This window comes from Colletotrichum acutatum (genome assembly GCF_030867785.1).
Source record: "Colletotrichum acutatum strain CBS 112980 chromosome Unknown BDZ83scaffold_9, whole genome shotgun sequence".
NCBI classification, from domain to species: Eukaryota; Fungi; Ascomycota; class Sordariomycetes; order Glomerellales; family Glomerellaceae; genus Colletotrichum; species Colletotrichum acutatum.
The window spans coordinates 640,971-661,521 of NW_026849003.1; the positions used below are offsets into that span (position 1 = coordinate 640,971).

General features: G+C 54.3%; 4 protein-coding genes across 4 annotated transcripts; 3 read left to right on the forward strand and 1 right to left on the reverse strand.

The window, feature by feature from the left end:
- Positions 1 to 237: 237 nt before the first annotated feature.
- Positions 238 to 2,575, forward strand: BDZ83DRAFT_567443 (MCM2/3/5 family protein; the record flags this gene model as incomplete). Its single annotated transcript, XM_060503955.1, has 4 exons — positions 238 to 374; positions 436 to 562; positions 620 to 2,028; positions 2,083 to 2,575. 4 exons carry the CDS (start codon positions 238 to 240, stop codon positions 2,573 to 2,575), a joined length of 2,166 nt encoding a protein of 721 aa, XP_060370050.1.
- Positions 2,576 to 4,894: 2,319 nt separating this feature from the next.
- On the forward strand, positions 4,895 to 6,148 carry BDZ83DRAFT_647550 (Rox3 mediator complex subunit; the record flags this gene model as incomplete). Its single annotated transcript, XM_060510096.1, has 3 exons — positions 4,895 to 5,216; positions 5,350 to 6,020; positions 6,074 to 6,148. 3 exons carry the CDS (start codon positions 4,895 to 4,897, stop codon positions 6,146 to 6,148), a joined length of 1,068 nt encoding a protein of 355 aa, XP_060370051.1.
- A 1,094-nt stretch (positions 6,149 to 7,242) lies between these two features.
- BDZ83DRAFT_748002 (uncharacterized protein) lies at positions 7,243 to 9,899 on the reverse strand (the record flags this gene model as incomplete). Its single annotated transcript, XM_060513549.1, has 2 exons — positions 7,243 to 9,276; positions 9,336 to 9,899. The coding sequence occupies 2 exons, from the start codon at positions 9,897 to 9,899 to the stop codon at positions 7,243 to 7,245; spliced, it is 2,598 nt and encodes an 865-aa protein (XP_060370052.1).
- A 7,257-nt stretch (positions 9,900 to 17,156) lies between these two features.
- BDZ83DRAFT_647552 (uncharacterized protein) lies at positions 17,157 to 18,850 on the forward strand (the record flags this gene model as incomplete). The annotated part of the gene is made up of 2 exons (XM_060510097.1): positions 17,157 to 17,706; positions 17,727 to 18,850. The coding sequence occupies 2 exons, from the start codon at positions 17,157 to 17,159 to the stop codon at positions 18,848 to 18,850; spliced, it is 1,674 nt and encodes a 557-aa protein (XP_060370053.1).
- Between the last annotated feature and the right edge of the window lie 1,701 nt (positions 18,851 to 20,551).

Here is a 20,551-nt window from a genome sequence, read left to right on the forward strand (position 1 = left end):
CATCACGTGGGGATAAGATAAGGTCGAAGGTTATCTGCAAGCATCGGTACGTACCTGAGGAGCCCCAGGGATCACGACAACGCGCTAATAAACCACTTTACGCGTCCAGTAAAGGGGGCGCGTTCAGTCGAATTTGGTTCCCCTGCGCAACCCAGAGCCCCTCCTTCCATCCACATTTGAAGTCTCAATCCTCAGCATCGCTTCGTGAACAACCACAACTCAGCACCAAGCGCAATCATGGACAGGCAATCAGTCTACTCGTCACACGTCTTTCCGGCGACGTTCGACCAGAACGATGACAGCAGGGTTCAGACCCAGACCCAACTAGAGAACTTCATCCTCCACTTCAGACACGACAATGACTACATCTACAGGTCAGCCAACTGCTCCAGGGGTACCTTTTGGCCTCGTCGCATTACTTACACTTTTGTACAGAAACCAACTCAAGGAGAATGCGCTTCTCAAGAAGCACTACTGCGATGTTGACATCAGCGACCTCATCAACTACAATGAGGAGCTTGCGCATAGGCTCGTGACAGAGCCCGCCGAAATCATTCCTTTGGTAGACCTCCATTGTGCGACCCAAGCTCTAGCACTATACTGACCTGGCCGTAAACAGTTCGAGGCTGCCCTCAAAAAGTGCACCCACCGCATCGTATACCCTCAATTGACGAAGGTCGACCTCCCGGAACACCAACTCCTCCTCCACTCCAACGCCGAGGATGTGTCGATCCGCAACCTAGACTCTATGACAATCTCGCGCCTCGTTCGAGTGCCGGGCATTGTCATTGGCGCCTCTGTCATGTCTTCCAAAGCCACGTCGCTGTCTATTCAATGCCGTAATTGCGCCCACACCGCGAATCTGCCTGTCCTAGGAGGATTCACTGGCGTCACCCTCCCGAGGCAGTGCGGCAGACAGAGAATACCCAACGACCCCACACCAAAATGCCCTCTCGATCCATACTTTGTGTCACACGAGAAGTCGAAGTTCGTCGACCAGCAAATCATCAAACTACAAGAGGCTCCGGATCAGGTTCCTGTCGGTGAACTCCCGAGACATGTCCTGATATCAGCAGATCGTTACTTGACCAACCGCGTCGTTCCCGGTTCGAGATGTACCGTCATGGGCATCTTTTCAATCTACCAGAACAAGGCAACCAAAAACTCAAACACAGGTGGCGCGGTCGCTATCCGTACGCCGTACCTCCGGGCTGTAGGCATCCAGACAGACATGGACCAGACCGCACGAGGCCAGGCTCTCTTCTCTGACGAGGAAGAGCAGGAGTTCCTCGAGATGAGCAGGCGGCCCGACCTGTACAACATCATGGCAGACTGCATAGCGCCATCTATCTATGGCAACGTAGATATCAAGAAGGCCATTCTGTGTCTGCTTCTTGGCGGCTCGAAGAAGATCTTACCCGACGGCATGAAGCTTCGTGGAGACATCAACGTTCTGCTGCTTGGTGACCCTGGTACCGCCAAGTCACAGCTCTTGAAGTTTGTGGAGAAGTGTGCGCCAATTGCCATCTACACATCCGGAAAGGGCTCTTCAGCAGCCGGTCTCACAGCCTCGGTGCAGCGTGATTCCTCAACTCGCGAGTTCTATCTAGAGGGAGGTGCCATGGTCCTGGCCGATGGGGGCGTTGTGTGTATCGATGAGTTCGACAAGATGCGGGACGAAGACCGTGTGGCTATCCACGAGGCCATGGAGCAGCAGACTATCTCGATCGCAAAGGCGGGTATCACGACAATTCTCAACGCAAGGACATCAGTCCTTGCTGCGGCCAACCCGATTTTCGGTCGATACGATGATATGAAGACTCCTGGCGAGAACATTGATTTCCAGACTACTATCTTGTCACGATTTGACATGATCTTCATCGTCAAGGATGAACACACCAGAGAAAAGGACGAGAGGATAGCAAAGCACGTCATGGGCATCCACATGGGTGGCCGAGGTGTCGAAGAACAGGTTGAGTCTGAGATCCCAGTCGAAAAGATGAAGAGATACCTCAGCTACTGCAAATCGTAAGTGTTACCCATCGTCTTGCCTACTGAAAAATTGCTAACAATAAACTCTAGACGCATGGCTCCTCGTCTCAGCCCCGAGGCCGCTGAGAAGCTCTCTTCCCATTTTGTTTCCATCCGCAGACAAGTCCACGCGGCTGAGATGGAAGCCAACACAAGGTCTTCCATCCCTATCACCGTTCGTCAACTTGAGGCTATTGTTCGTATCACCGAATCATTGGCCAAGTTGACGCTGTCTCCTATTGCAACAGAGGAGCACGTAGACGAGGCCATCAGACTCTTCCTGTGCTCCACGATGGATGCCGTCAACCAGGGCAGCAACCAGGGAAGCAAGGAGCTCAACGAGGAAGTCAGCAGATTAGAGACGGAACTCAAGCGTCGTCTTGCTGTTGGATGGGGTACAAGTCTCGCAAGTCTGAGACGCGAGATGGTCGAACAGAAGGGGTACAGCGAGCAGGCTCTTAACAGGACGCTGATGATCATGCAGAGGAGGGATACAATCATGTTCCGGAACCAGGGTGCGCAGGTGTACAGGAATGCAATTTGAGGTTGGCTATGGTTCAAGGACTCCTATCAATACTCCGCGCCACTGCGGTAGATGGTTTTGAGGGATACGGCGGCAGCATTCTGCATATGAAAGAAATGATAATACCAAACACTTTGTAACGGGATATGAATTTTAGTCTTGAAATGCCACTTTTTCTGAGGAACAAACGCAATTGCGTTACCAGGGTGTGATGTAATCATTCAATTGCCTACTAATATCTCATAGCCTGAGTCTGTCCCCAAGCCGGCCAACTTTGTGGCAGTTAAGAAGAACATCTTCGATGGGCTATTCAGTATCAGAGTATGTTATTCTCCAATGCCTCGGCAGAGTGCTCGTGTTGGAACACTGTGTGGACCTGAGTGACGGGGAAAACTGTTAGCCGCATGAGCTGGAAGATTCCGCGCGCTTCCAAATAGTTGTGATAACAGAGCGATTCAGATATGCCAGTTTTCCGCAGGCCCAACCCGGTCGAGTGCATTGGCCAAAGCCGCCGCGCTCGCGGCTGAGCAGTCGGTTTACCAGATGCATGGGTGTCATCCGCATCTCCAAAGGGGTTATGTTTACTTGGGCATGATGCTCTATAGACTGCGTACCTTTGACGTCGAGAAAGTTATGTATGCGTACAACGTTGCTATTCATGCCTGTGCCGTGACTCCTAAGGTACTTGAATCCCTATCAAGAGCGGGCGACAGATGGCAGGGTAACCAACATCACGTCACATATCAGGTATGTAGCAGAGTGAGAGAAAGAGCGCCTCAATAGGAGGGCATGTCCAAACTTGCATCAGGTGATCGTCGCATCATGGGAAGCCGCACGAGGGGCCCTCGCTGACGATTGTTTTTAACAAGGGCATTGAAAGAGTTCATCTTGACTCATCCTCAGGTCTCGTCCAGCAGCGTAGAATGTGATGTGAAATCGTTGCAAGCTGGCGATTATTTGATTAAGGTGGTCTTAGGTTTATGGAGAGAAGAAAAAGAATGAGAGGCTGCTCGCGGCCGCGAGGTTTAAAAATTGCAAAGCCTGCCTGGCCCGATCCGCGGTGTGGGGCTGATACAGCACCACGTGACTTCGACGCTGTTGTGGTGTTGTGGCTTGGGTGTGGTTACCTGGAGGCTTACGTACACACTGTGGGAATGTTACTTCTGGGCACCTTGGTCTGCTTATGTAAGATTTGTGCCAGGCTGGTCAGTTCCGCTGCCTGCCGGCTGCCTGATCCGGCCACGCCCCTCCCATCTCGAGGTGGCAGGGTGCGTGCGTGCCAGCGTGGTGAACCTCAACTCCTAAGAGTCCAGCCGTCAGGGCCCGGTGATCGGGTGTCGGGTGTCGGAGCACGGTGGCCATGGTTTCCTGGACGATTCACTGGTGGAGGGGGCCTTGCTTTTGGCTCCGGTCCCAGAAACAGCAGACTCCCATTCTCACCCCCCCTGGTGTGTCAGGCTCACCCCCTCCACTCTCCCACCCTTCTCTCCCACTCCCGCGGCAAACTGCCATTTGCTCATCTCACTTCCTCTTCCGCCGCCGTCGGGACTCACGTAGGTAGTGTGTTCACACCCTCCCCCCTCCCCCATCTTCCCTCCCTCCCGCCCTCTGAACCTAACCAGCCCAGGCTTACCTCACCCACCTTACCTTTCCGTAACGGTAGTGGTACCTAACCCGCCAGCGTCTCTTGCCAGTGCCAGCCAGCGCAACCCACGGCCCAGCCAGTCCCAGCACCGTACCAGCCCAGGCGGCCACCCCCGTTAAGCGAGCAAATTGCCTCGCTCATGTGTCCGCCCCCTTCACTCTACGCTGCGCCATTCAGACTTCACTTCTCCCAACTCCACCACGACCTGACGGCTTGACCACGGCACAAATCGACCACCGACCCTCGACAGCACTCTATCGCCGTCGGATTACTTTCGCTACGAGTGTATCTGCTGGATATTGTCATCAGGAAAATTTTTAACCCCCACGACAAGGCGCCGACGATCCACGAGGAAGCCGAGAGTGGTGCATGACGCTGCATCGGGGGATTGAGAGCCGTCGGCGGTTTGGCGCGACTCGCCACAACAACCCCCTCATCCTCTAATCTCGCCCAGAGCGAACCTTCCTATCGAGCGCATCGTGGAATCCGGTTGAAAGGGATCTCGAAAGGCTTTATCGGGAAAAGAAAGTGATTTTTCTTTCTTCGCGCCTTCCGATTTAGAGACGTCGTGACAGCAGCCGCCAATCCTTGGTCCATTCCGACTTCCTCACCCTCACCGACCCACGGCAATCACAACCACGACGCCCACGGCGACGAAGAGACGACTCGAACTTTCTGCCATTGGCGAAGTCAACATGTCGTTCCATCCTCGAACCCCTCAAAGCCCTTCTCAGTTTTCTCCGGCAACTTCCGATCTCACGTCGAGTATGAACAGCTCGGCCCCGTCTACAGCCACAACTCTGCCGACACCCGCCCACAGCGTCAACGGCAGCGCATCGCAGCCCTCCGATATGTCGCAGGACATCGCCATGGGCGATGACTCGCCCCATAAACGCAAGCGCCCACTCGAGGATTTGGGTGATCGAGATCAGAAGAAAGCCCACATCGAGGATAGCAAAACTGGTATCGAGGCACTCCACCTGGATGTCGGAGAGAAATACCTACTTTGCCAAACTCGTAAGGCTCCCTTCAAAGTCCCCTGTTTCCGTGGCAGGCTGTCTCTGTCTTGCCATCTTCCCTCCCCTACGGCTATCTAGTATTTTGAGCCGGTGCAATGTCGGACATAGTTGGTTAACACTGAGCTAAATAGCGCACCACGAGAGACTGCCGCGTATCACGGAAGACCTCTTCGAGATGTTCAATCTCTCGGGTATCGCCGCAGAAGTCGCTCGCGAAAAGCCCAACGGTGAGAAGAACGCTCTACGGAAGACGTATAAGGGTCAAATCAAGAAACTCGGAATTCTCGGCCGCTTCGACTCCGTCGCCCAGGACTGGGATGCTCCGAGAGAAAAGGACGGCGAGAGCGGTGACAAGAAGAGAGAGGTCTACCACGGCTTCAGAGAATTGCTGGAGATTCCCGATGCCGAGTATTGGGGCACGCGGAACGACCCTATAACCAGTGGTCTGTCTGCTACTGTCAAGTCGATGCTCAACCGAGCAACGACTATGGCCAAGGGTCCACTTCCCGTCAAGGATTGGGACAGCTCAGTTCTCGGAGACCTGACCCCGGGCAGCATGGAAGCCTTGAGACAGGGTCTCGGTGGCAAGGTGACAGCCCCAGGTACGCCTTCCGCAACCACACCCAACCCCTTTGCGCGAAAGCAGCAACAGGGACCTCAAGGGGCTGTTCGTCCTCAACGGACGACCAAGAAGCGCGGCTACGGCGATAACAGCTTCGAGGGATATGGCGAAGGCTTCCCTGATGACGGCTACTCTACAGGAGATGGCGATGATAGGGGAGGCCAGAAGCGTCGTAAGAAGGTGCGTAATGTTGTATTCAAACAAGGCTTAACTGATCTAACTCCCCACGATAGGATAACGGCAACGGCCAGACATTCCCCAACACGATGCGTCCGCAAGGCTACGGATCAAGCGCCGTGGGTGCTTAGAAGCCACCTCCGGCGACTAAGGTCGGCAACCGCCGAAACGCTCGCAAAAAGGGCTAAGCCCGAACCATGCCTTTATTTCATTTCCACGACTGGCCATCGTGTTGGATATCGCGGGTCTACAAGCACGTTGCTTCTGGCACCAAACTTTTGGGTTGCGAATCAGATTTATGCCCGTTGAATGACCACGAGGCAGCGCCGCAGGAAGATTGAGGGCTAGCGGTTGACGACGACGCAACATGCGCGCGTCAAAAGAGTTACCGCTTCGAGGGTTACGGGGGGCAAAGACGGCGGTTGGACGAGGGCATATCTGCCCCTTTTGATGAATTTTTCCACTTCCAGCAGGGCGTTCAGGGGGATCAACTTACTTCCTTGTTACCATTTTACTCTTGTTTTTGCTTTTTTTCGTTGTTTTTTAACGCATTCAGTCGAGGTTTGGCAAACGAGAAAAAAAACATGACCGACTGAAAGAAGGGACGGGGGAAAAAATACCACGCGGCTTCACAATGGGGAGGGGAGGGAGGTCATTTCTAAAGGCTGCTACGAAAGGGGACGGGAATCATTTTACCACGAACCACGACCAACACAAACCACAAAAAACCAACCATCACACACCACTATCATCATCACCACCACCGGACACTTTCAAGAAAAAAAAATCGATTTCTTCCCTTTCCCAATCCCACACACAAAGAAAGGCAAAGGGGGTGGGGGGACTTCAAAGGCTGGGTCGTTGTAGCACTATCACAAACAAAACACAACAAGTAATTCCAATAGAAGGCGTGAAGAAGGCCTCTACACACAAACACACAAACACACTAGATATTGTATGACATCGTGATTCGCCTATGCTTTCTTATTCGTCAGGGTTGTTAACCTCGAATCGTTGAGTGACTGTATGTTCACGTCGCGGGCAAGATTACTCAAGTAAAAAGTTTCTCGTCCAGTATCAACTTTACTGGGGTAGACTACCCGCCTTCTAGACATGGACAGTCCTGCTGCCTCATCTTGCCCCATCTTCCCAGGTCCACGTACCCCATATTACAACTTCAACGATACAGCAGTTCGTCCAATACCCTCCCCACGATGAAACGGTATCAAGGCATCTCCAGTATCGCCCTGACGCTCAAGTCATCCTGCACCCACGCGACGATGCGCTCCCCGACGTCGCCGATGAGCGTGTCGTAGTGCGGGCCTGGAAGAAAGAGGCCGCAGTGGGCGCCGACCTCATCCATGCCCTCCATGTACACCGATACCCACGTCTCGTCGCGCTTGCCGTTCTTCTTGCTGGGTAGGGTGCAGAATTTCCGCTCCTTTTTGGGTTTGTCCGATTTGGCGTTGGATTTGGCATTAGCTTTGGCGTGGGAGTGGGAGTTGGAGCTGGAGTGTGCGGCGACGGCCTTGGGGCGGCTCGGGATCGTCGTGTTGTTGGTAGCGGCTCCCGTCTGCGTCGTGTTGACTGATGCCGTGGACGAAGATGGTGCGGCGACAGCGGGCGGCCGATCCTTGACCGCGGCCGCGGCGCCGGCAATGACAGTCGCCGCCATTTCGGCCTCAACCTCCGCAGACTTCTTCTTCGTCTTCTCATCGTCATCCTCGGCGTCACTATCAAGCGGCTCCCCGCGTAACCTCCTACCCTCCCTCTCCATCCTCTTCGCCTCCTCCGCCAGCCTCCTTGCCTCCTTCTGATCGTGCGTCTCTTCAGCCGCCTCTTTTCGAGCTGCCTCTTCTTCCTGTTGCCGCCGTTTCTGTTCTTCCTTTTGCAACTTCAGGGTTTCCTTCTCGATCCTCTGCGCTTCCTTGGCAGCTTCCTTTTCCACCTTTTTGCGGCGCTTCTCGACAAGCTTCTGGCGCTCCTTGATGGCCTTATCGCGGCTCTTGACAGCGGACTCATACGCCTTTTGTGCGCGCTTGCCTTCCTTTTCGGCTTGCTTCCGGGCGTCCTTGTCCGTGTACCTATCTAGATCCGGAGGCGTCGGCTGTTCGGGGAGGTCGGGGATGGGTGGTAATTCTGCTTCGGGTATCACGTCTCCCATGGGTGACGCTGCCCCGGCCTCGAGACTCTTCTCCGTCTCGTCGGCGGCCGTGGTTGAAGAAGTTGAGGCAGGCACGCTTTCTTCGATTTGGGCGTCGGCATTGGGTGTCTCATGTGAGTCAACATCGCCTTCCTTCTCCTTACCCTTTGGTTCGCGTATTTCCTTGTCGAGCGCATCGGTCGAGTGCGAGCCTGCCTTTGAATCGTGGTCAAACCCTGCCTGCTGTTCCTCGTGGAGCGTCGAAAGCCGCTCGTCAATGTCATCCATCGGGATCGGCTCGAGCAGTTCCATTTCCTGCCCATCATCAGACGACAGAGAGATCCTAGGAGTCGACGAAGACGGCGGAGAAAGATGAGAGCCGACCTGTAACGTACTCGGGGCCGCGCGATGCTCGGGAGACGTTGGTGACTCGGCGGGGGACTTTGGCGAGTCTGGCGTCTTTGGCTTCTTGGGTCTGCCCGAGCTGAGTGTGTAATAGTTGATGAAGCGGACCCGGACCGGAGTCGGCCGGTCGACGTTGTTGCCGTAGCTGTTGCCGTCGCCCATGTGCTGCAGCGGGTCAACGCTCTCCATGGCGCGGAGCTTGTTGTATCGGGCGTTCAGGCCGGGATAATCCGCCAAGCAGCCGCCGTACTCGAGATGCGACATGACGTGGTTCTTGGTAGCGTCCCAGATGCCCTCGCGGCTGTGCTTCTTTGCAAAGTGACCCAGTCGCCTCATGAAGGTACGATCTTTGAGGTTCACATCGTTGAAGAAGGATGGGTTAAATGTAGGATCCGGTCGCTGCGGCGGTGCATTGCTCGAGGACATGGAAGGCGTGTTGCTCGGGTGTGGCGAGAGGTCTGCACCCAGTGAGCTCGTCGTCTCCAGGGTGTACATGGACGGGTTGGGACTGGTCAGGGCCGAGTTGGTAGGGCTCAGCTGGTTGAGGGCATCTTGCTCTGGCTTCTCCTCCGTTGGGGAGGCTGGCCTGAATAAGCTGGAGATGCCGGCGACAATGATGCCGGGGTGAAGCCCAAGGAACGGCGAATCCAGTGAGATGGTGCCGAGGATGCGATGCTTGTACGGGTGGCGCCTATATGGGTGCCGGTTAGGCTGGAGAACATGTCAGTCAAGTTATTCATTGCTCTGGAGGGTGTACTTGAAAGTCCTACCATCATGGCAACCTCGGCCGCGAGCAATCCTCCCATTGAGTGTCCGACGAGGATGACATCAGTCGAGTCGGACTCGTGCGGCTCCAGCCACTGGCTAAAATTGTCGCGAGCCACATCGATGGCCTTGTACGTCTTATAGCGTGGGTAAATTTTGGAGTGGACGACGTGCGTCTCGGCGAGAGCCTCCTTGAGGTGATTGTGAACGTGTGCGGGGAACGAGCGAAAGGACGACTCGTTACCGTAGAAGCCGTGGATGTAGATGACGAGGAGGGTCCGGCGGATGACGCCGTCGCGGTCCTTTGTGGATGGGGCAAGCGAGTGAGCCGACGAGGACCTAGGATCGGCGAGGCGCCACTTGGAATCCACGATGCCGAGACCGTCGGCGGCGGAGGAGGAGGAAGGGTAGCCCGAAGACGGACCGGCGACGGCGGCGGTAGGTGGGGGCGGGAACTGTGTCGAGGACGTGGAGCCAAAGTGACCGGAGCCGGAGGCGGATGCGGTCACGGAGTAGGGCGGCGGTGGTGCGGACGAAGACGAGGGTCCGTCGTAGGCGTAACCGGACATGACGTCAGGTTTTGGGCAGAGCCCAGACAGGTGTGTATGATGTGGAGGTTCAAGATATGCTGTACTTTATCTGTACTACAGTGTATGTAGACAAGAGTGAAAGAGGAGGGGGAGGGGGTGCGGGGGGGCGTAAAGCTTGGGGAGGGGTAAGAGGAAGGAAGGGCGCCCACGAGGAAGAATGCTTTAGGAGGGATGAGAGCTTCCAGGTGTGACCGTTTGTGTAGGTGTTTTGCGATACGGAAATGGAAGAAGGAAGGATGGAGTCGGATGTCCAGATATAACACGGAGCGCCCAAGACCCGTCACGGCCAACGGGCATTGATGGGAAGAAGAAGGAGGAGGAGGAGACTGTGGGCTATTTCATTTGGCATTTGCCTTGGTTGAGGTGCTTGCTGCAAGATGCAAGAGTCTGGCCCAGGCGCACGCGTTTTGGTCCGGATGAGTTCCAAGGTAAGGTACTGTAGCTTTGCCGTGCCGTGGTAGGTCGAGGTCAGGTACTTACCCCAAGGTCGGTAGAGAAGCAGAAGTAGAGGTAGGGATGCAGCTGTGGGATACCTAACTGTTGGAGAGTGGAGGTACGAAGTACCCGAGTGGTGTGCCCCCGTACAGAATACGCGGGAAAAGTGAAGCTCGGGTACTTGGTCTCTCCTACCTTAGCTCATCCGTACCTGGCCTGACCTTATTAATACGGACACCTTTTGGTGAGAAACCTCATTGCGCCGCTGCTGCGCCCGGTTTTCCAGGTGGACAGGTATCATTACCCCAACTACACTACCTTATTTCCTTGAGGTAATACAAAGCCAAGTACCCGACGGCAAGAAGGCATCTCAATCACCTCCCGTCGGAGACCTAGAGTCTCTAGAGGAAAGAAAAGAGTACCGATAGTCTAGCCACCACAGCCACTATGCGCTTGCCTGTATCAGACCACCAGCCCCAGACGGGCATTGGCCTAGGTGACTTGCTCCCGCCACCCATAGGCGGGTAAAGATGCCGGAGCCACGTCTGGCAGCCACTTCCAACCAAAGCTGGCATTCATGGCAAGTAGGAATGACGACATGCTGCAACCTCGAAACAAAGCAGTCGTAACCTCCTTGGCGAACCACTTCCCACTTCCTCGCGTTGCGCGTTACGTCCTCGGGTTTTCGGATCCGATACGGCACAGTTTTCGCGCGGTTCGCGGTGTAGTCGTCGATGGCATACACACTCTTACATGCAGTACAACCATTTACTTACACCCATTGTCGGGCCCGAGTCAGCCACGCTCGAAAACTCGCAAGTTCGCAGCCAGACGTGAATCGTGGCATCCAAGTTGGCCATCTGGGGCGCAGGGCCCAAAATGAGCCAAGTCGGAAGTTTATGGCCGCGCCTAAATGCCTACTTACCCATCTCCTACCTCAGAACTCCATACGGAGTACGCATGCTCAAACTTCAGGGCGGTGGTGGAAGAAAGGCCATCAGGGGGCTATGCGAGACAGACTTCCGGCTCGCTGGTAAGTTTATCGCTTCCCTCTTCACCTCAAGAGCCTCATCCAGTCTTCAAATCGTCTCCATCGGGCATTACAACAGTGTCCGAGAAAACCAAGCAAGAATCTGCAATTGACAGGTACGCCAAGCCGGTCGTCGACTCGTCCAGAAATTCGAGTGATGCTGAAGCAAATCATACCGTTTCCACTGGTACATGACACCAAAACAAGACCATCCTGGCAACTTTGTCTTTCCAAGTTTCCTCAATACAACACTGCGCGAACTCTATCTGTGCTTTAATGAGCTTGGCTGGTTCAGTTGTTGAATGCGCAGAAGTTTAATACTCGGCAGGTGTGCTGTGCAGCAACCAAACAAATCAGTCATCATCAAAATTGAGCCTTGCATTTGTGCAGGTTTTGTAGTGTAGACCACCAACTCTTTTGCCAATCAGCATCCTTCACGGCGCAGACCGTCAATTTTGATTTCGATATCCCGTATGCCTGTCAAGTTGCCAACATTCCTTGGAGATGGCCCCTCTTTAAATCAAGTTGGCTGAGAGAAAAATCCCCCGTTCTCTCGGATGAACGTCCCATCGTCCTGTTGCGGTCATTTTCCTCGATTCGGGGGCCGAGGGTAGGGCAGGGGGCCGGCAGGGCATCGCCATGGGTGATGGATCATCTGGGAGATTACACAGATTAGATTAGAGACTCCATCATCGCTCTTCTCCGTTGCAAGTTGCAGCCGTCACCCACTCCAAGAAAAAAGTTTGTTGGAAAGCCTCGAGTGGGTTCACTGTTCATCAAAGGGTTTGTTGTTGTCTGTCTCTGGTTGATCTGCCACGCTGCCAGGTACGATCCTCCACAGGAGAACAAAAAATCGAAACGGCGCCCGGTAGTTGAGAGGCATGGTTCCGCGGCGCCAATTCCCTCATCTTCAGGTGGACGTTCGTCCGTCGGGACGACGGGGTCCAAGGTTTCCAGAAGGATGGGGCCTAGAACGAGACAACAAGAGAGAACAGACAGACGGCCGACGACGGGTGTCTGTCCTCAGACATCGTGTGTTCTGGCCCACGGCCACGGCCACTTGTACGCTAAGCTGATCGCAGTTTCGTGGAATTCAGTGCGGCTCCTTTTAGAGTAGAAGTGAAGAATTCGATGCGAGTTATAGAAAGATAGCTGGCCGTCGTCTCGGGAACGCGCCCAGGAGACAACCCACCGGGATGGTAGTGAACGTGCTCTCCAACGGATAGACTCTTGTTGTCTGGCGCACTTTTTCCCTCTGTTCCTGTGGTACGGAGTACGGATACGGATACTGTGGTTTAGTCTACCCCCGTTTGCGCTGCACAACATCTGCTCTGCACAGCAGTCTTAGCCAAACCATCGACTGCACCCCAAGGCTCTCGACGACCTTTGACAAGCCAAGAGGTGCAAGCCTTTCTCACATTGAACTCCACTTTACGCCCGTTGGGGAGGGGGTCGGTTCAAGGGAGGATTACGTACAGCCGTGGAGACCATGTCATTCCAGTGCCGTGCTTGGTCTTGGATGACGCTGTGGTTCGAATGATAATCTTTCTTTGGTGCAAATGCCAAAAACGTAGTACGAATACTGGAAGACCCCTCGCTGCCATATCGCAAGGGGAAGTAAACACTTTCGACGGTCCCAGAATTCGGGGAGCCTCCTGAGACGCGCTAAATTGTCTCATACAATCATTCAACCTGCCAAACGATACCTATATGATAACGCATAAGTTATGACCTCCAAACGGGGAGGAAGCCGAACACCTAAACTCTGGGTAATTTGTACCTGGGGCGCCAGTAAAAAGACTCCATTGTCAGTGAGGCAGTGAAGAGCAGGTTCCGTCACGCCGAGAGATATAACGGGGCAAGGGAAAGGGGCATCAGCAGAGACGGGGGTTCCAGGTTACCCCAGTGTTTGTTTCGATGGAAACGAAATTCGTCCCATGATCGCCGAGCCTCGCCAAGCTTCCAACACGGAGAGACAGAGGCGACAGAGCAGGCTTGAGGCTTGCCGTGCACTAGGAGAGAAAACCAGATCGAAGCCCCCTCCCATCTCAACGGCATAAGGGTGCTCGACGTTTGGTAGCCACCCGCTTCTAGAACCCATCGTCGTAGAATTATCCGTAGACATCTCTGTACGCAGTAATCAAAGTCGAAGGAGTCTGACAACTGTCTTCCCCCGGTTGATTCGGCATACGGGAGTCAATTGTTTCCCGGTAGCTCTGTCTCTCGAGTCTTTTGCAACCTCGCCAGGCTTACCTTGCTGGGTTTGAGGGGAATCCCGGGCTACGTCGCATGCACAACAGCCAATATTCATTTCGTGTAGGTGCTAATGCGGGTATGTACTCTGCCATTGTTTCTCTGCGCTGGCTGTTCGCTTGGTTTCTTGCCCTGGAAGCCTGCCCTCCCCTCGCCTATAACACCTTTTGATATTATGCGTTTGGAGGATGGAGAGGGGCTAATCCGTCCCGTCCGTCTCATCCACACGTTTCGTTTGGTTCTTCGCCCGGGGCGCCGGCCATGGCAGCGAAAGCGTGAACAGCCCCACGAACTCCATGAAGGGCCCCCAAGAAATGGAGCCCAGGCCAGGGGTCCAGATGCAGATGCAGGTACCGCGCACTGTATGCCGTATCCGTACGGCCACAAGAAGAAACAACAACATCATTTGCGGCTTATGGAAGACTCAATTCAGAGGCGATCGTGAACGAGGGAAAGCGAGTATTTGCCTGGTTTCGTAAACTTTGGCTCCTTCGTGGTGAATACGAGGTGGGGGATGTCTGCGGTACGAGGTGAGGGAAAGGCAGAGAACGCCACGAAGCTGCCCCCAACAGAGCCGCTCAACGGATCTCGATTGGTACTGATAGCGACTGGTTTGGCTTCCGGTCAGAAGGCGCGAATAAGTTGGCACAGCCCAAGAGGGAGTGAAGAGCAATGGCCAGGCAGGTAGGCGGCTCGCAGATGATATGGCGAGACTGGAGATTTCAATGGTGGTTACACGGGTTGATTTTGGCGCATGCCACCTCGATATGTGTGCATGGACAAACTTTTTGGTCGCATTCTCGAATCGAATTTTTTGCATGTATTTTCCTTTTCTTAATTTCTTTTCTCCCATTCTCCAATATGGTTGGCTCGTCATGCGTCGTCTACCGATGATGGACTTGAAGGGTCGCGAACTTTTCGCTGCAAGCTGTGACAAGTGTTGACTATTAAAATGCTGGCATCAGTTCAGCGGTAGCCGTAGCTGAGCGACGAAGACGACAAAAACGAAAAGTTCAAGTATCAGTGGAGTCGCTAGTGCTGGCTTATGTCGTCGTCAGTTGTCCCATTTATTTTCGAGATATTTTTATTCCATTGGATTCCGAATCTCCAAAATGCAGATGCAGAGCCGTTGACCCTCCTCAGGCATCAGTTTGGGGAAGGAGGCCGATCCTTCATGGACCTCTGGCCTCTAGCGTCAAGATGCCTCGTCATTGTTGGTATCCGTAGGTATCCGTAGGCACGTTATTAGTGTCGTAAGATAGCGTACCCGGGAGACATGTCTGGTCTGGACCTTTCTGGATTCTGGATGGCAGTTGGTCGAGCGGGTTGCGCCGCGTGCGCCGCCATGATCTCGTGGGCGAAACCAACGGCGCCAATTGAACGCGCAGAAGCGTGGACGTACTGCGTACGTCGATTCCAATTGCTCACGGACACGGACCTTGTAGCCAAATAAAGACTTTTGTAAGGGAAAACGAGACACATTCGTCGGGCTCGCGCAGGCCATTCCTTTCCTAGCCCTCGTGCGTTCGTGTCTCGTGTGTCTTGTACGTGTTTTTGACGCGGTGCCTTAGTCAGACTCGCCGGCTTCCTCACTGTGCCTCTTTCGTCCCATGCATCATCTCATTTCATCTCATCCCGATGGATGTTGGTGTGTGCTGGTGCTGTCACCTCTGATTTGATCGGCGGGCTGTTTCTCGTTTCCTTTTCTTCTCTGATTCCCTCCCTCATGCCACCGAAGGATCTGTGCTCTCAACTGTCTGTCTGTCTGTCTGTCTGTCTGTCTGTCTGTCTGTCTGTCCATTAACCTTTGCCTTTCCATCCAAAGCCAATTGACAATGTGCAGTATGAGGTGCGATTGGAGTCATTGGCAATGAGATACGGAGTACTGCGTAGGTTGCGCTGGATAATACGCCGTGTGTTGACTGGCGTACTGTGCGGACCTCGATGTGACAGGCACTAAATGGGAAGAGTCTGAGAGTGTGAGAGGGATAAAAAAGAAAGCGACTACTGTGTGCGGAGTAGCAAGAAGGAAAAGGACAGGACGCCATGGCGATGGGGTGCATGTTCCCTGCCCATCCCCTGTCCCCTGTCCCTGGCCCATGGTGCCCGTTCCTGGTCGGCCCATGCCCCCATTGCTGGTGGAGGGGGGGGGCCACTGGGGGCACTGAGAACTTGGGAAGGGGGGCCGCTCCCCGTGATAGTGGACGGTGGAACTGCTCACTGCAACTTTGGCGACGTGTGGTTGGCTAATGGGACGCGATGTCCTCCAACTAGCAGCCACTCGCCAATATCAAGCGAGATTATCGAAATCTTCCCACATGCGAGTGACTGCAATCTGCGCCTGTGTGCCAGTCAAGTCCTGCCAGTCCTACTGCGTACTTTTCGTGCTTTCCTACCTTCTTGTCAGTCTGTCCAGTGCCAATGTGCTACCAAAAGTTCATAGGTAGGTAGTTCAAGGGCCCCCCCAGACACTCCCAGGGCAAGAACAGATTGATTGATTGATTGATTGGGGTGAACAAGGCGACGCCCACCTCACGTCGAAGCGCTCAACTTTGACCGAAAAGGTGTGACTTTCCTCTTGACTGGACCGGACCTGCGCTGTTTCCCTTTCCAAACGGATATTGCATGTTATTACACTACGGAGTACCTCACCTCACCTTACCTTACCTTACAGCCCGGCCTACACACGATCGATCCATTGCCTATTATTATCGTCGTGCCTGCTCACTCCACTCCCCTCCCCCCCCCCTTCCCCATCCACGGCGCCTGTCTGTGTGTATGTCTGTCTGGCTGTCTGTCTGCCTCTTCTCTTCTTCTACTCCTTCCTCCTTCCTTCTCCTACTCCGACTCCTTCTAGTCCTCTTCTCTTCACCTCCTGCCCGCAACACACGCTTACGCCGCCATGCCATCGTCCTGATCCATCGGCCATGGGAACTGGCGGATGCAAGGGAGACAAAGGATCTCGAACACGAACAACGAGAAACGGCTGATACGAACTGTCCACGGTCCCTTCCCATTGTTGGCTTTTAAATCCTTTTCGGGCGCAACCGCACTTTCGCACACACACGGCATCCAGAGGAAATCTCAGAAAGAGTGTAGGGAAAAGAAGAACGATCATCTGTTGATTCGGAACGAAGGGGGAATTGCATTCGCGCGGCCCGTTGCAGGACACCACCACCACCTCTTCCACAACCACCAACCAACCAACCACCAGACGATAGTACCATTTTATCGACACATGGCCATGAGGATGCCAAGAATGGAATTCGAATAGATCGACAATTCCCATCCAAACACAAACCACACACACACTCGCTCACACTCGCTTACTTACCCGGTGATCCATCACCAGTCACTCGTTTACCTTGTTTCTATCTTTATTCCCGTCCCGCCCTGGGAACACGCCGGCTTGAAATTCGCCTCCCCCAGTTTACCAAAAAAGACAACCAACCACACACAACGGCCGGGGCAAAAGCTCAGCCTCTGCCTACTTGGCCCAACGCCACCCCATCGAAGCCATGACTAAATCACTGCGCGGGTCTTCACTCCCTCAGGCCCGCTCATACCATCACAATCATTACCATTTACACAACCAACGTGCAGCCACCCCCGAGAATGCGAATCACCACCATCGCCAACTCGACGACCCCAGCCCGACGACTCCCAGCCCCGACGCCGCCACCTCGTCGAGTGCCGCCGCACCGAGAATCGTCGTCCAGACCGTCTCCCTCATTCAAATAGTTGATGCCACCGGCTCCCCTATCCAGGTCCAGACCATCTTCCCGACGGCCGCCACCGTGGATGCTTCATCAACTACCAGTGCCGCCCTTGACTTGTCAATTGCCGCGGTACCATCCTCAACTTCGTCCACCGATTCTTCGACGACATCTTCTAGCACGACGAATGACTCAGCACTGTCAACACCGGCGCCTACGACATCCTCTTCTACAGACTCTTCCACCAGTCAAGATATCTCCTTGACGTCCGATCCTTTATCGACACCAGCACCTTCAGAAGCTGCTCCGTCACTTTACCCTACGTTGAGTGGCCAGTCAAACTCAACAATCTGTGCGCCGCCTTCCCTTTAGTCGCGTGTCCCAGACCGAAACAGCTGACCCAATATCTAGCATTCCTTACTTCAACAAACTCTTCTTCAACCTCAGTCTCTACCACAACCAGTTTAACTAGCCAGCTTTCGTCTGGCACAACAAGCGTTACTTCATCAATACTTTCATCCCTCTTATCGACGACATGGGGCTCCAATTCAGGGTCGACTGCCACCTCAACATCGGCATCGATATCGACTTCGGGTTCTAGCAGATTGAGCACCTCTACTTTTACTACGAGCGCCTCGCAATCGTCCTCAAATGAAGCGACGGCTTCTGGAGATGGGACCGCTGGTGGAATCGGCGGCGGCGCGGCGGGGACGGCTGCACCCACTTCAACCTCCACTTCGGACGATTCTAGCGGTAGCGGCTCGCCAACGCCAACGGGAACTGTCGTCGGGAGCGTCGTAGGAAGTTTGGCTGGAGCGGCTTTCCTTGTGGTGCTAGTATTCCTCGCTCTTCGGTGGAAGAAGCGTACCGGTGGACGCTTCCGCCTCAGTGAGGCCAGCGCCGGCAAACGAGGCATCCTGACCGGTTCTGGCGGTCCGCCCGGTGGCAATAGCGGCGGAATGGTACAACGGTCGTTATCGTTTGATCCCACAACAGCAGCCGCTGGTGCTGGGGCCGGAGCAGGTGCGATGGCCGTGGCTCACAAACCTTCCTCAAGGAGGGCTAGCGAGCCTTCCGAAACCGGCGAGAGAGGCTTTGTCCGAGTAGCCGGCAGGAAACTGCCTTCTGTGCTACAAGCCGGAGGCGACGGTTACACAGATCCACGCGAGGGCACCTCAGCCGCCGTGAACGACGACGAATCAGTCTACTTCCGGGACTCCCAAGCCTTCTTCGACCCCAACGGTCAAACAACACGCCTCGCGCTCGGCTCGCCCATGCGGCCAGTCAGCGGTGTCGTGGTCTTCAAAGAGTCGCCGGCCCGAACGCCAGTAACCGAATCGGCGCCGTTCCCGCCTCCGGCCGCGTCTCCGCAGTCAAATCCGCCGTTCGTCCCGTTACAGCCCCCCGGTCGGGATCCAATTGGTCGGACCCTACCTTCGCAGGACGGGTCTCGGGGCTCTCGGGGTTCGGCTTCTAGGTTTCACGAAGACATGTGAATTCGCTTTTTTCCTTTTTGCTCAACCTTTTTCTTCCCTTCTTCTTTTTCATTCCCAGCTCGGCCAATGCCGAGCTCAAGGGCAACGCCGGGACACCAAAAACGTACCTTGAAGCGTATTGTACATTCTTACCAATCTTTCAAACGATAATTACTAGTACTTAGTTGGGGGGGTTTTGGGTGGTTGAGGGTTTTACACCTTTTTTTTTGCTTTGTGCCATCTTTGCGGACTCTACGACGGCATATGGAATGGCGTTGAGAGAGTTTCTGGCACGTCTGATATGAGCCCTTTTTGTTCCGGTCGTGCGAAAGGGAGGCGAATCCATGGAGGAGGGGAAAGGCATATGGATTCAATTCTCTTTTTTGTTAAAAGCACGCATGCGTGCTCCGGCTTCGGACCGCAATTGCATTGGCTTCCGCAGTTGAGGCGAGCGTTCGGCTTGCTTGGGATGTGGATAAGTATTCTTTTCAGTTTCGCCTCAAGAGACAAGAGGGAAAGAGAGGGATGGGTCAGAGACGGACCAAAGGGGATAGAGATGGAGGACAACATTAGATTTTTACCTTTGTTGGCCACGGCCATGATGGGGAGACAAAAAGAGAAGATGAAGTCTATCCGACCTCTTTTTTGCCAACGATTTTTCTGCCTCCTACCTTATTTTGCCTTCAGCGTACTCGTTACAAAACCACATGCGTACGACCTTTTCCGCGTGTGGAAGTAAGTGCCCTCCCATGTGACGAGAACTCTATCTCACTCGAGCTTTCTAACCGCTATTGGGGCTCCACTTGCGATGATGAACATGCCGTGCCGTGCTCCCCGTCCGATCTTTTCTTTCTCGGAGGGTGGAGGGGATCCAAATGTAGCAAGACTGGGGGCGAGGGACCGGAAGCGCGGCTGCGTAGCGTTGAATGATGGAATGGCTCTTCGCTGAGTAAGGCAGCGTAACGAGAAAAAATTGTCTCTAGGTATCTCTCGACGGGCTGCCTCCTCGTGTGTCTTACGCAAGAAAGCTCATAAGATCCGCACAAAGAAGAACTTTGGCAGAACGCGGACCCTGAGTTCATGGAGAGGGAAGCTTTTCCCCGAGGCGGAGTTTGAGTCTTGGGGGATGGGAGACGTTGTTGCCCTGGTGGAGTCGCTTTTTTGGTGAACCATCTTGAGACATGTATGAAACGGTGGGAACCAGAATGAATGGTCGTGTCGAGCTTCTTTCTTCAACAACCACCCCCGTCCCAGAATTCTGGGGCGGCAACCTTGTGTCCCGCTTGGGCCGCGCCTTTACTATGACAAATTCGTTCTCAAGTTTTGGGCATAGAACCGTTAGTATTCTCTTTGCAGCGTCTTACACGATCCCGATTGGGTACGAAAGTAGGCACTCACCTCACAGTGGCCTGCTTCCTGTAGGGCGGGTGTCTCACCCATCAGGTGTTTATGAGTGTTTACCATCTCATCTCATCCCATTCCCCGGTACCGTCATCTACCACACGGGATGAAACATCTTTTTTGGGTTGTTGGTCGCAACGGAGGAAGAGATGGGCATCATGTGCAAAGTGCCCATATCACTGCACACCCGAGGCCGCTCATGATTGTCCAGCACGAGTTACTGCAAAGAAAGCCATGCTCGAGGTGTATTGCCGTCAAGCCTCGAAACCCATCTGCCCATTGTCATCTTGCGATACTTCTCGTATAACACGGTCGTGGTGG